This window comes from Gorilla gorilla, chromosome 11 (assembly GCF_029281585.2).
Source record: "Gorilla gorilla gorilla isolate KB3781 chromosome 11, NHGRI_mGorGor1-v2.1_pri, whole genome shotgun sequence".
NCBI classification, from domain to species: Eukaryota; Metazoa; Chordata; class Mammalia; order Primates; family Hominidae; genus Gorilla; species Gorilla gorilla.
This window is the reverse complement of record NC_073235.2, coordinates 135503892-135520145: the sequence shown is the minus strand read 5'-3', so window position 1 is coordinate 135520145 and position 16254 is coordinate 135503892. Positions and strand designations below refer to the sequence as shown.

Below are 16254 nucleotides of genomic sequence, written 5' to 3'. Positions count from 1 at the left end.
TAAACCCAAAGAGATAAATTGTTTACTACAGTACTTAAAAGTTTCCAAAACACTGCAGAATACAGGTTGCGGATCCATTATCCAAAATGCTTGGGACCAGAAGCATTTCAAATTTTGGATTTTTTCAGATTTTGAAATATTTGCATATACATAATGAGCTATCTCTGGGATAAGATCCAACATAAAATTCATTAATCTTTCATATACACTTTATAGACATAGCCTGAAGGTACTTTTTTTTGGGGGGGTGGGGGGGGTTTGAGGTGGAGTCTCACTCTGTCACCCAGGCTGGAGTGCAGTGGCGTGATCTCGGCTCACTGCAACCTCCGCCTCCAGGGTTCAAGCGATTCTCCTGCCTCAGCCTCCAGAGTAGCTGGGATTACAGGTGCCCGACACCACACCTGGCTAATTTTTTTTTATTTTTAGTAGAGATGGGGTTTCACCATCTTGGCCAGGCTGGTCTCGAACTTCTGACTTCGTGATCCACCCACCTCGGCCTCCCAAAGTGCTGGAATTACAGGCGTGAGCCACCACACCCAGCTAGCCTGAAGGTAGTTTAATGCAACATTTTTAAATAATTTGAGGTATGAAAAAAATGTTTGTGTTAAGTATTTACGTGTAAAATTGTCCAATCATGGGTTGGGCACCATGTCTCATGCCTGTAATCCTAGCAGTTTGGGAGGCAGAGGCAGGCGGATCACTTGAGGCCAGGAGTTTGAAATCAGCCTGGCCAACGTGGTGAAACCGTCTCTACCAAAAATACAAAAATTAGCCAAGCGTGGTGGTGGGTGCCTGTAATCCCAGCTACTCAGGAGAGTGAGGCAGGGGAATCTCTTGAACCCAGGAGGCAGAGGTTGCAGTGACCCGAGATTGTGCCACTACACACCAGCCTCGGCAACACGGTAAGACTCTGTCTCCAACAAAAAAAAAAAAAAAAAAAAAAAAAAATTCCACTTGTGAAATCATGTCAATGCTCAAAAAGTTTTAGATTTTGAACCATTTTGGATTGTGGACTTTTGGATTAGGGATGGGTACTCAACCTGTATTCTTAACATCCTAACTATAAATGGCTACCAAGAAAAAATAAGGTACAAACAGCATGGAAAGTCGATGAGGGAAGACAATCATCCTTCTGCAATAATCTGCGGGGTCAGTGTTAACAACAGAACCATGACCTGAATGGCTCAACAGCTCTAGAAAAACTCCACCAAGGCCTATAGTTCTTGAGGATCTTCAACACCAAGTATAATCTCTTGAAAGGACTACCCATGGACCAAACTATCCATCTCTGCAAGTATTTAGACCATAAGAAACAGAGGTGCTCAGCTGGGCGCAGTGGCTCACACCTGTAATCCCAGCACTTTGGGAGGCCAAGGTGGGCAGATCACTTGAGGTCACTTTGAGACCAGACTGGCCACAATGGTGAAATCCTGTCTCTACTAAAAATATAAAAATTAGTCAGGTGTGATAGCGTACACCTGTAATTAATCCCAGCTACTTAGGAGGCTGAGGCAGAAGAATCGCTTGAACCTGGGAAGTGGAGGTTGCAGTGAGCTGAGAATGCACCACTGCACTCTAGCCTGGGCGACAGTGCAAAAGTCTGTCTCAAAAAAAAAAAAAAAAGAAAGCAAAGGAACAGCGGTGTTTCACCCATACCAAGACTTAAAATAATCTCAACCCCAAATTTTCTAATTTGATGTAAAAATATAAAAATGAGAAAAGGTGCTCAATTCATAGCAGGTTTTTCTTTTCCCAAAATTTCTGGGTACCTACAGTGTTTGTTAACACCAATTACTTTTTTTTTTTTTCTTTCTTAGAGTCTTGCTCTGTTGCCCAGGCTGAAATGCCTTGGCATGATCACAGCTCACTGCAGCCTGGAACTCCTGGGCTCAAGTAATCCTCCCATCTCAGCCTCCTGAGTAGCTAGCACTACAGGCACACACCACCATGCCTACCTAGCTTGTATTAATTCCTAACTCAAAAGAATAGGTCACCATTACTATGTTTTTATGTATGCTTTTTTTCCCGATCTGGCTAAAGAGATCGAAGATAATTTAAATGATTTTTCCACACTGATCAGAACAACATAAAAGAGATGCTGACTCAAAAAAAATCCACTAAATAAATTCAAACAAATCCTTAAAAGTATATTTTCAGTAACACCTTCAATATTGCTTGGATCTAGTAAAAAATGGACCTTTTGTTAATATCAAATACAAAATGGATTCAGAAACCTAATATATTTTTTAAGAACTGAATTGTAAAATTATTATTAGACTCTGAATCCTCAGAGTGGTACTAAAGGTTAATCTAAGTTTTTACCTGTAGGCTGTGAAGCTGTTGGCTGAAGCTCCCAGATAGAGCCAGTATCTGGCACGGACACAGACCTAGTTACTGAGGGAATGATGTTCTGATCAGATATTCTGCAAAAGGGAAATAAAAAATTAACTTGTTCTTGTCATTTGCAGGAAAAAAAAAAAAAGATGAAGAGGAATTTCTAGATTAGCAGGTTCTCCAGGTTATTTGGCTAGAAAACGCCTTCACTCTTTTACTAAAACTTAACACTACCAAAGCAGTTTGGGGTGGAACAAAGAGAAGGGCACAATGATCACACTTCTGGAATCCTCTATGGTAATACATATTGACTTCTAAATGATGGATATACCCACTGTATATCCATATCTTAAAAGATATGTATATCTTAAAGATACTGTATATCCATATCTTAAAAAACCCAGATCATCTCAATAGAAGTCACAGAGACAGCATATTATAATGAAAAAAGGTCTGCATTTTAGTTCTGAGTTTCCTGTGTGTTACATTAATCAAGTCCTACAGCCTCTCAGAGTCCCAGTTTGCCCATCCATAAAATGGAGCTCCTACCACCTAAACTGCCTACCTCATGGGATGGGTTAAGGCTCAAAAGAAATATAAACAGTTTTGGCTTAATGAGACAATAAGATTTTTAAGAGCAGTGACTGATACTTGTTCAGGAGAAATATTACTCTGAACGATAATCTGAAACAGCAGAAATTTCTTCTAGACTTCTAGCATAATTTCCTTTTCCTTAGACCTACCTTAATGGCTTTTGAGTTCTAGAAAATTTCAACCTTGTGTGGTGTGGCTAATACTTTGAGATACTATAAGTAAAAGTGAAATTAAAATCCTAGGCTACAGTTTTTCTGTCGCAGGTTCCACAAGATGACACTGTTTCTCAAGTGTTCCCATTATTCTTTGGTCTTTTAATCAAATTTATCTCTATGAGTAAAAGACCAAATAAACGCTTATCTCCACCTGAAATATTTTTTTTAAATACACTTTTTTACATACAACATGCAGGTATGTGTCGGCAGTGTTCCGGTGCCAGAAATCACACACTATACCAGAATTTCTCCTTTCTTCTCTTTCTTTCACAACACATGCACCCTATATGACACATAATGGAATGACCACCAACCTCATCTTCAGGGTCTGAAACTGTTGAAGAAGAAGTGCCAACTGCTGCTGCTGCTGGGAAGACAGGGCTGCTTTCTGCTGTTGGGCCAAAACCTGTGCATATTGTTGTCTTCAAAAAGTAAAAAAAAAAGTATAACCTGTCAATCCACACTTAGTTCACATGGCTGAGATGCTGAAAGACAAAGTTCAATTCAAAGCCCCCCAGGAAACATTATTAGAAATAGCTATCAAATATATTTTATAATTCTTCATTATGATAATAGACACATAGAAAATTCTATGCTTCATTCTAGAAAGAACTGAACTCATACATGGCATGTTTCCAAGTGAAAGAGGATAGCAAAAAAATTCACAATTCAGTGCAAACTGGTCTATTCAGAGAAAATATTTTTAAAATCACGAATGTCAAAAATTGGTAAACTCCAAAGATAACCTTTTATCAGAAATCAAATGAAAAATGAAACAGATTCAAATTAGTAGCTTTTTCCATATGACGTACCCTTTGTAAAAAATGTAACACTTCTATAAAAATTCATACATTGATCGTCTTCAACTTGGAAAAATTTAGGTAATTTCTCTTCACTAGATCAGGGTTAAACTTTTGTAATGGGCCAGAGAGTAAATAGTTTCATCTACGCAGCTCATATACTCTCTGTTGCAACTACTCAATTCTGCCATCATAAGGCAAAAGCAGCAATACACATCCTACAAACCAACAGGTGTGTCTGTTTCAGTAACACTTTGCTTATAAATATAAAAATAGAGAGCAGGCCAGATTTAGCCCAAAGGTCAGACTTTGCCAACCTCTGCACCACAATAACAGCAAATCTCATTTCTTCTACAAAAAGGACACAACAAAACCTGACTTTGCCATCATTCCACACCACTCCTAAAATAATTAACTTTAACTTCTTTCCTACCCTCTCGCTTATATACATATATTTTTTTTTTCCTCTGTGGCATTCAAAGCTGAGCCACTCAGGAGGCACTTAGAAACTAAAGAGCTTACAAAATTAAAGTTATGTGTCATCTTCTAAACTTTTGGTATTTAAAAGTAAGATAAGCCAGGAGTGGTGGTTCATGCCTGTAATCCCAGCACTTTGGGAGGCGAGGCAGGCAGATCACTTGAGGCTGGGAGTTCGAGGCCAGCCTCGCCAACACAGTGAAACCCCATCTCTACTAAAAATACAAAAATAGGCTGGGCGTGGTGGCACACGCCTGTAGTCCCAGCTACTCAGGAGGCTGAAGCACGAGAATCAATGGAACCAGGGAGGCGGAGATTGCAGTGAGCCGAGATCATGCCACTGCACTCCAGCCTGGATGACAGAGCGAGGCTCTGTCTCAAAAATAAATAAATAAATAAATGACAACACTAAAATTAGAATGTATGGTGGCAAGACGCCACTAGCTGGGTGACTGAAGTGCCATATAAGCCGTTAGTTCTCTCTACTGTAAAAGGTGAGACTTGAGAGCAGATTCTATTTAAAGTCCTTTTTCATGCTGCAGTACATCCTACTGCATTACTCTTCTTACTGTATTAAAAACTGCTGGTACTGCAGGTGCTGCATCTGGTATAAGGCTGTGAGTTCTTGCTGCCTGGTCAGTCGTTCCTGGTCCAGCTCTCCCTAGGAATGAAGTGGTGAGGAAATAAATACCATTAAATAAACTGCAAAGAACCTAAAAGCCACTTAGTACAGGTATCTGAAATCAAAATGAATCTAAGACCTTTACCTCCTAGCTCTACCCTTTTACCCAAACACTTGAATAAAAACTCAGACATCTTTAAAAACTAAACAACGCCATCTAGTGGAAACAGTGGTGTCAATATTATAAAAGATTCCCTAAGGTGAGAAAGGGTCCTTATTTCAGCTGCCATTCTCCATTCCTGCCCTTAAAGCTGAATGTTCAACTGTACTTCAGATTACTGTAACTGAAAGACTGTATAATTAGATAATGTAGAAATTAGAGAAACTGGATATAACACAGAAAAATGTAAAAGTATCTAAAGGTCAAAGGAAATGTTATAGAATTTTATAATGGTATATAAGGAATGCAGGGAGCCAGTATGTATCTTAAAGATGTTAAGAATATAAAAAGAGGCCGGGCGTGATGGCTCACACCTGTAATCCCAGCACTTTGGGAGGCCAAGGCAGGCGGATCATGAGGTCATGGGATTGAGATCAGCCTGGCCAACATGATGAAACCCTGTCTCCACTAAAAATACAAAAATCAGCTGGGTGTGGTGGCACATGCCTGTAGTTCCACCTATTCAGGAGGCTGAGGCAGGAGAATCACTTGAACCCGGGAGGCAGAGGTTGCAGTGAGCCTAGACTGCGCCACTGCACTCCAGCCTGGGTGACAGAGCAAGACTCCGTCTCAAAAAAATATATATATATGTATGTATATATGTATATATATGTATGTAACCTTTGATAACTATAACTCTCTCCCCCAAAATAAACTGTTTCTGTTGCTATTAATACATCATGAATTAGAAAAAATAAGTTGTAGTAAAATAAAACCAATTTTTTAGCTTATATGTGAAATAATATGACTGGAATTTAAATTATGAAAAGTTAAAATTAGGAGAAAGAAACATGAAGTATAAGATAACAGAAGTAAAAGTATAAGTATGACAGACTAAATAGGCAAATCATGAGTTTATATCTTTATTATATATTGATTATAGTTTGAAATAAGATACTTGACACACAATTTCTTAGGGTAGGGATTACCTGAAATTCAGAGACATTTTTCTTGCTTTTCGATACTGGAGGATAGCTACTACCTTAGGTTCATCTAAAATGTCTACATGAAAAACTAAGTTTCAAGGTATACATTCATCATGAAGTGGGGCTCTCTTCTTATCAACAATATTCAGGGCAAAGACAATGACAGACAGGAAGCAGGGCTTTGCACAGTTTCCCTCCTATGCAGGTACGACTGAGGCTCAGCTGCTCTAACTGGAAACTGGGAAGTGGACTACTCCAAGTATGCCAAGATCCAAGAGATGAGCTTTTAGCTTCTGAGATGTGTAAGATCAAAACTCATCTTAATTTCAGAGAAGGGAAATAATGCTTAAACTTGATATATAAGTTAAATTTATATGCTGCAATACACAGTATAATTTTTCTTGTGACTTAAAACAACTAGGATGGTGTGAGAAATAATTCCTCTCACCCAGGAATCTTCCATTCTAGACCACTGCTCTCCACAAACTATAGGTCTCAACACATTAGTGGATTGTGAAATCAAATACTGGGTTAAGATCAACATTTAAAAGAAACAAAATGGAAAAAAAGCCACTTTCCTCACCTACACATTCCCTTGACTACAGAGGCTAGGTCTTGCTCATCTTCATCTCCTAAGAACCTACTACGAGGCCTGGCACAGGCCCTCAATATACAATTGATGAATAAGTCAATGGTGACTTTACTGTAGAAATGCAGCGTCCACACTAAAGGTTTATGGGCTGGGTGCAGTGGCTCATGCCTAAAATCCAGCACTTTGAAAGGCCAAGGTGGGAGGACCACCTGAGCCCAGGAGTTTGAGACTGACCTGGGCAACATGGCGAGACTCCATCTCTTTAAAAAAAAAAAAAAAAAAAAAAAAAAAAAAAAAAAAAGGTTTATGGTAACTTTTAACTATAGCCCGTCACCAGACAGTCCAACCTGGAGAAGAAAAAATGAGGTACAGGTGAAAGACCTCCAAAAGGAACACTACTGAGAGGGGTCCAAGAGCAGCCCAAGAGGACGAAGGGTTTCCCTGCCAATAGTACCTCAGTGTCAGAGCCCTAGAAAGATCTCTACTAGCATTATGGTTCCTTTTACTATTTTTTTTTGAGACAGGGTCTCACTCTGTTGCCCAAGCTGCAGTGCAGCGGCGCAATCACAGCTCACTGCAGCCTCGACTTCCTAGGCTCAAGTGATCATCCCATCTCTGCCACTGATTGCCACCATACCCGGCTAGTTTTTTATCATTATTATTTCATTACTATTTGTAGAGACAGGTCTCACTTTGTTGTCCAGGGTGATTTTAAACTCCTGGGCTCAAGCAATCCTCTAACTCTGGCCTCCCAAATCCCTCCCACACCGGGATTACAGAAGTGAGCCAATGTGCCTGGCCATGGTTCCATTTTTTAATTAAAATACCAGTAACTAATTTTTTTAAGCCCTAAAAATATTGTGAAGCACTGGTAACATTTATTTTAAGGCAAACCTCAAATTTAGAAACTTTATGAATGAGAAGGCAAGAGGCAAATGAAGTGGAAGAGAGGGGAATGTTTATTCTAACTAGAGGAAGCAAAGAAAGTCAAAGAGGTCAACTGTGTTGAAGCCTAGCAGATAAAGGTAAAAGCTCTGAAATGAGCTTAGAAAGGTAAGGTGCCAGGCATTGCAGGACCTGGTAGGTAGGCCAGGATAAGATGTTGGTCTTCATTCTACATCTGCTGGAATGCTACTGAAGGATTCCGTTTCCCTGTTGGGGAGGAGGTGGGGTGTGAAGAGGATGGGCACAGGTTATTCGAGTTTTGAAAAGATCATTATAGCTAAGTATTCAGTCTTCCATTCAGACTTTCCCTTACAATTTCCATTAATTTCAAAGAACTACAATTCCTTCATTAGATGATATATTTGGGTTGTGTTTTCAAAGAGAATCAAGTGTTTCCGTGACTAATATGTATTCCAGGTGAGGTGAAAGGTACTTACCATATGAGGAGGGGGAGCTGGTCCTGGAGAAAAGGGAACCCTTCCCCACATTTTCATGATATCGCCAAGAGGTTGGAAGCTTTCATCACATGCTCTCTTCACCAATAAAGACATAGTAAAATAGCCCGCCTGAAACCATTCTGCCATCTCCTGATTATTGAAGGGACCTATAACAGCACCAATTAAACAGAAAGACAATAAGAAACCTTTCAGACTCAAAGAGAAAAAAAATATTTCCTGCATCTGATTCTCATCGAGGTGGCATCTGTCAAAATGTTTTATACTATCTAATTTAATTCACCTCTAAAGGTAGCTAACAGATTTCTAACTACTAAAATAATTTTAAAATAAAGTCTGTGTTTATACATCCCAAATTATCAGCAGCACTTCAATTATAAGGAGCATAACTGTCTCTAACTCAATCTCTACAACAATTCATGTGTCAGTAAAGTATGATACAATTGAAGAGTTAACTATTTACTAGACTTTGTATCATTTAGGCGTAAAGAATATAAACATGCAGGGCTGAAAACGTTCTCCAATTTTCATTTTCTGCCATAGATTAGCGAAAGTGGGGCAAAATGTAAACAATAATTAACACAAATTATAATTCGCTCTCTGATCTTGGTAGTGGGAAAAAAACGAGTATTCTCTAAATGTTTTATAATATGAAATAATCAAGTATTTTATATACATAAATAACACACAAATTCACTCTGATTAAAAACCATTAATTCATTCAACAAATATTTACTGAACATTGATGATATATGACATAGACAGTAGGGATATGGCAATAAATAAAGCAAAGCCCTGGAACTTCCACTTTAGAAAATGAAGTAGATGTACTTTTCCCTATTCCTCCTCTAAGTACAACTAGAAACCCTGGACATTGTATTAATATATAAAACAAATAACACTGAAAGGTGGAGAGAAAAAGGCAGGCTAACTAGGGGTCTCAGTGATGACATGATCGTGAATTCCCTGGTTTTTCTTTTTATCGCATATATCACAGATTTGGAGATGAAGAAGCCAGCAACCAGAACACATGACCTAATAGTATGCTATCTACAAGAAAGTCACACAAAATATAACAAAGTAGGCAGATCGAGGAGAGAAAAAGATATATCATGCAAATATTAACTTAAAGTAAGTTATATTCATGTTTGATAAAGTTGACTTCAGAGCAAAGAAAATTATCAGAGACAGACAGATGTAATAAAGAAGGGTCAATACACATAGAAGATGCAGGAATTGTAATATGTATGTACCAAACAACAAAGCTCCAAAATATACAAAACAGGATCTGACAGAACTGAAAAAAAGAAGCAGACAAATCCACAAATTGAAGACGTAACCACCACGTGATAGACCAACTAGCAGAAAATCTACAAGATTACAGAATTCAACAAAACCATCAACCAACAGAAGTGAAGTGACTTTACAGAACATTCCAAATATAGAAAAATACATATTCTTTTCAACTACCCAAAGAACATACAGCAATAACAGACCACATTTGGGGCAATAAAACAAACATAAAAAGATTTTTAAAAATTAAAATCATATTCAGTGTATACTGCTCGAGTGATGGGTGTACCAAAATCTCACAGATCACCACTAAATAACTTACTCATATAACCAAATATCACCTGTTCCCCAAAAACCTATGGAAATAAAAAAAAAAATCACATATAGTATGTTTCTTTGACCACCAAGAATCAAGCTAGAAATCAATAAAAGAAAAATAACAGAAATCTTCCAAATACTTAGAAACCCAAAAATATACTTCAAAATAATCCATGGGTAAAAGAGGAAGTCTCAAGGGAAATTAAAATACACAGAACGGAATGAAAATAAAAATACAGGTTGAGCATAGTAGTTCACGCCTCTAATTCCAGCATTTTAGGAGGCCAAGGTGGGTAGATCACCTGAGGTCAGGAGTTCGAGACCAGCCTGGCCAACATGGTGAAACCCTGTCTCTACTAAAAAACGCAAAAATTAGCTGGGCATGGTGGCGCATGCCTGTAGTCCCAGCTACTTGGAAGGCTGAGGCAGGAGAATCGCTTGAACCTGGGAAGCAGAGGTTGCAGGGAGCCGAGATCGTGCCACTGCACTCCAGCCTGGGTGACAGAGTGAGACTCTATCTCAAAAAAAGGATACATATGACTGTCTATGTAAAATCTCAAGGAAACTACCCAAAAAAACAGAAAACAAAAAGAACTCCTTGAGCTAATAAATGAGCTCAAACATTTACTATCACTGAAAAAAAAAAACTGAGATGCTCAGACGTAAATCTACATATACAGAATGTATGCTGAAAACTATGCAACACTGATGAAAGAAATCAAAGATCTAACAACACAGACATACCAAGTTCATGAACTAAAAGACTAACATGGTAAAGACATCAAGTCTTCTCAAACTGATAGAGAGGTTTAACATAATTCCTATCAGAATCTCAGCAAGATTTTTAGTAAATACGGACAAAATTATCCTAACAATTTTTATGGAAAGGCGAAGGAAATACAAAGCTAAAAAAAAATTTTTTTAAAAGAAGATTAAACTGGGAAGAATCAGTCTACCCAATTTCAAGACTTATACAGCTACAGTAATCAAGATTGTACAGTACTGGTGAAGGAAGAGACAATGATCTATGGGACAAAATTAAGAAGCAGAAATAGAAACAGACCCACAAAGAAATAGACCCACACAAATATGCTTAACTAAATTTTGACAAAGGTGAAAGAAAACAATTTAAGAGAGAAAAGACATTCTTGGTCCTGAAGCAAATGGACATTCATTGAGAAAACAACAACAAAAAACAACTAGCTTATATGAAAATTAATTTAAAATGGACCATGAACTTAAATGTAAATTATAAAAACTATAAAATTTTTCCAAACACACAAAAAAAAAAACCATTGGCATCTAAAGCTAGGCAAAGTATTCTTGTTAAACTTAATACAAAAAAGAACAACCTATAAAAGAAAAACATTTATCTATTGGATTCATCAAAATTTACACCTTTTTGCTCTGTGAAAGACCCTATTAAGAGAATGAAATGAGAAGATAAAGGCTGACAAAAAATATGTACAAACCACATATCCATCAAAGGACTAGTACCTAGAATCAGTAATCAAAAATCTCTGAACAGGCCGGGCACAGTGGCTCACGCCAGTAATCCCAGCAGTTTGGGAGGCCAAGGCGGGCAGATTATCTGAGTTCAGGAGTTCGAGACCAGCCTGGCCAACATGGTGAAACCCCATCTCTACTAAAATGAGCCGGGCATGGTGGCACACGCCTGTAATCCCAGCTACTCAGGAGGCTGAGGCAGGAGAACTGCTTGAGCTCGGGAGACAGCAGTTGCAGTGGGCTGAGACTGTGCCACTGCACTCCAGCCTGGCTGACAGAGCTAGACTCTGTCTTTAAAAAAAAAAAAAAAAATCTCTGGACAAAGGAAAGCCCTGCCCTGATGGCTTCTCTGGTGAAAAACGCACCAAACATTTAAGGAAAAACTAATCATAATCCTTCTCAAACTTTTTCCAAAAACTGAAAAGGAAGCAAGATTACCTACACTTCCTAACTAATTCTATGAAGCCAAAATTACCCTGGTATCAAAGTCAGACAAAGGCTCTAAAGAAAAATATAGACCAATATCCTTTATGAACACTGATGCAAAAATTCTTAACAAAATACTAGCAAAGCAAATTCAGCAATATATTAAAAAGATTATACACCATAATCCAAGTGGGATTTATTTATTCCTAGAATGCAAGGATGGTTCAAGGCATCAATATATGAACATTGATCAATGTAATATACCATATTGATAAGGGGGGAAAAAACCACATGGTCATCTTAATTGACACAGAAGTAGTATCACCCTTTCATAAGGGTCAAGAAACTAAGAATAGAGAGATCTAACTAAATATAATAAAAGTCATATATAAAAATCCCACAGTGGACATCATATTCAATAGTGAAAGACTGAAAGCTTTTCCTCTAACATCAGGAGCTAGGGAAGGATGCCCACTTTCACCACTTCCCTATTCAAGATAGTACTAAAGGTTCTAGTCAGAGCAACTGGGCAAGAAAAAAAAAAAAAGCATCCAAATTAGGAAGAAGTCTGTTCACAGATGATATAATCTTTTATGCAGAAAATTCTAGATTCTTTTTTTCTAAAAACAGGTTAGAAGTAAAAAATAAATTCAGCAAAGTGGCAGGACACAAAGTCAACACTCAAAAATCAGTTCCATTTCTATACACTAACAATGAACAATCTGAAAAGAAAATTAGAAAAAAATTCCCCTTACAATAACATCAAAAAGAATACATACTTACGGATTAACTAAGGATGTAAATCTTGTACAAAGAAAACTACAAAACACTGCTAAAAGAAATTAAAGACCTAAATAAATGGAAACACATCCATGTTCATGGACTGGAAGATTTAACATTGTTACAATGTCAGTACTACCCAAAGCAATCTACAGATTAAAGATAATCCCTATTAAAATCCCAATGATGCTTGCTACAGAAACAGAAAAATCCCATCCTAAAATACATACGAAGTCTCAAAAGACAGCAAATGGCCAAAACAATGTTTCTTTCTTGAAAAAGAGCAAGAGATCTATCATGCAACAATGACTATAGTTAACAACAATGTATTGTACTCTTAAAAAACACTGCCAAGTAGATTTTTAAGTGTTCTCACTATAAAAAATGATTAGTATGCTTCTTAATTAACCTAACTTAGCCATCCATAATATGTATGCGTATTTAAAAACATCATGTTGTATACAACAAATATATAATGTGTATGTCTTTTTTTGTTTGTTAAGACAGGGTCTCTGTTACTCAAGCCAAGTGCTGTGCTCAATGCAGCCTCAACTTCCTGGGCTCTAGCAATTCTCCTGCCTCAGCCTCCCAAGTAGCTGGGACTACAGGTGCGTACCACCATGCCTGGCTTTTTTATTATTTGTAGAGACAGGGTCTGTGTTGCCCAGGCTGGTCTCGAACTCTTGGACTCAAGTGATCCTCCTGCCTCAGACTCCCAAAGTGCTGAGATTATAGGCATGAGCCACCACGCCCAGCCCCTTATATGACTATTTAAAAATGTAATTAATAAAATTTTTTGGCCAGGTGCAGTGGCTCACACCTATAATCCCCCTTTGGGAGGCCAAGATGGCAGAGGAAAGACATGGAGTACCACTTATGGCCAGGAGTTCAAAACCAGCCTGGTCAACATAGCAAGAATTTGTCTCTTTTTTTTTCTTTTTAAAGATGGGGTGGGATCTCTTGGCTTGGCGCAATGGCTCATGCCCGTAATCCCAGCTACTTGGGTGGCTGAGGCAAAAGAATTGCTTGAACCCAGAAGGCAGAGGTTGCAGTGAGCCAAGATTGCCCCACTGCACTCCAGACTGCGTGACAGAGCAAGGCTCTGTCTCAAAAAAAGCGAGAGACAGGGACTCACTATGTTGCCCAGGCTGATCTCAAACTCCTGGACTCAAGCAGTCCTCTGGTCTCAGCCTCCCAAGGAAACAGGATTACAGGCATGAGCCAGCACATGTCAGCTGAAACCTCATCTCTAAAAAAGAAAAATAATTAGCTGAGTATGGTGGTGTGTGCTTGTTCTAAGGAGGCTGGGGTGGGACCACTGGAGCCCAGGAGTTTGAGGCTACAGTGAGCCATTATCATACCACTGCACTCCAGCCTGGGCAACAGAGCAAGACCCGGTCTTAAAAAAAAAAAGAAAAAAAGAAAAGAAAAACAAAGCTGGAGGACTCACATTTCCTGATTTCAAAATTTATTACAAAGATAGAGTAATCAAAACAGTGTAATGCCAACATAAAGACAGACATATAGAACAATAAAATAGAACAGAGGGCCCCAAAATGAACCAGAGTACATGGTCAAATATTTTGAAAAGGATGCCAAGACTATTCGATGGAAAAAGGACAGTCTTTTTAACAAATGGTATTTGGAAAATTGGATATCCACATGCAAAAGAATGAAACTGGATTCTTGCCTAACACCATATTCAAAAACTCAAAATGGATCAAAGATCTAAGTGCATGACCTATAATCTGTAAATCTCTCAGAAGAAAACACAGGGCAAATGCTTTATACAACATTGGATACAATAATGATTTCTAGGATATGACACCAAAGGCATAGGCAACAAAGCAAAAATAGACAAATTGGACTTCTTGAAAATTAAAAAAAAAAAGTGCATGACAAGACATTATCAGCAGAGTAAAAAGGCAACCCAAACAATGGGAGAAAATATTTACAAATCATATATCTTATAAGGGATTAGCATCCAGAATATATAGAGAACTAAAACTCAGCAACAAAAAAATCAACAACTCAATTAAAAAAAAAAAAAGGCAAAGGACTTGAATAGACATTTCACCAAAGAAAGTATACAAATGGCTAATAAGCACATGAAAAGATGCTTAACATTCCTTATGATTAGGGAAATGCAAATAAAAACTACAATGAGATACCACCTCACACCCATTAGGATGGCTACTATTAAAAAAGTGTTGGAGAGAATTTGGTGAGATTAAAACCCTTGTGGACTGTTTTTGAGAATGTAAAATGGTACAGTCACTGTGGAAAATAGTATGGTAGTTCCTCAAAAAATTAAAAATATAACTACCACATGATCAAGCAATTCTGCTTCTTGGTATATACCCAAAAGGATTGAAAACAGGGTCTCAAAGAGATAGTTGTACCTTCATGTTCAAAGCAGTATTATTATTATTATTATTATTTTAAAGACAGGGTCTTGCTGTGTCACCCAGGCTGGAGTGCAGTGGTGCTATCACAGCTCACTGCAGCTTCCAACTCCTGGGCTCAAGTGATCCTCCTGCCTCAGTCTCCTGAGTAGTTGGGACTACAGGCACACACCATCCCACACCCAGCTAATTTTTTATTTTTTTTTTTATAGAGACAAGGTCTCTCCACGTTTCCCACGCTGGTCTCAAACTCCTGGGCTCAAGCAATCCTCCCACCTCAGCCTCCCAAAGGGTCAGAATTACAGGTGTGAACCACCACACCTGGCCCATAGCAACATTATTCACAATAACTATAACATGAAAACAATCCAAGTGTCCATCAATAGATGAAATGGATAAGCAAAATGTGTTATACACCTACAGGGGAATACTATTCAGTCTCAAAAAGTAAGGAAATTTTGACACATGCTACAACATGAACAAACCTTGAGGACACTATGCTAAGTGAAATAAGCCAGTCAAAAGACAAATACTGTAAGATTCCACTTACATGAGGTGCTCGGAATAGTAAAATTCATAGAAATAGATAGTATCATGGTAATTGCCAGGGACTGGAGGAAATGAGGAACTATTGTTTAATGTATACAGTTCCAATTTGGGAAGATGAAAAAGTATTTAATACCACTGAACCATATATTTTAAAATGGCTAAGATGGTAAATTTTAAGTGTATTTTAACAATATTTAAAATGAATTTAAAAAAAACTGTAAAATAAGCAAACAATCCAATTAGGACATGAACAAAAAAGACATGAAACATGAAGAAAAACTTGAATGAAGAGGACAAATAGATGGCCAGTAAGAACATGCAAAGATGTTCAACATCACTAGCCATTAGGGAAATGTAATGTAAATTTAAAACCCCAGTGAGGTATCACTACACACCTCTCAGAATGGTTAAAACAGAAAAATAGCAAAAACATCAAATGCTGATAAGGATGTGGAGAAACTGGATTGCTCATACACTGCTGGTGGGCATATGAAATGGTATAGCCACTCTGGGAAACAGTTTGGCAGTTTCTTTTAAAACTAAGCATACAACTACCATACAACTCAGCAAATGCACTCCTGGGCATTTAGCCCAGAGGAATGAACACTTATGTTCCCTCAAAAACATGTCCATAAATGTTTATAGCAGCTTTATTCATTATAGCCCCAAAACTTTAACAACCCAGATGTCCTTCAATGGGTGAATGGTTAAACAAACTTTGATAACATTCATATCACACAATACTACTCAGGAATAAAAAGACACAGGCTATTGATATATGCAACAACCTGGATTAA

General features: G+C 37.9%; 1 protein-coding gene across 48 annotated transcripts in view; it reads right to left on the bottom strand.

Moving 5' to 3' along the window:
* GIGYF2 (GRB10 interacting GYF protein 2) overlaps window positions 1-16254 on the bottom strand; it is a 159843-nt gene that overhangs the window by 43055 nt on the left and 100534 nt on the right. For all 48 annotated transcript variants that reach the window (XM_031008459.3, XM_055379800.2, XM_031008461.3 and 45 more), the window contains 4 exons: window positions 8163-8329; window positions 4990-5081; window positions 3458-3565; window positions 2323-2423 (listed from right to left, as the gene is read on the bottom strand). In XM_031008459.3, the coding sequence (XP_030864319.2) occupies window positions 2323-2423; window positions 3458-3565; window positions 4990-5081; window positions 8163-8329 (468 nt within the window). The remainder of the gene's footprint in view (window positions 1-2322; window positions 2424-3457; window positions 3566-4989; window positions 5082-8162; window positions 8330-16254) is intronic.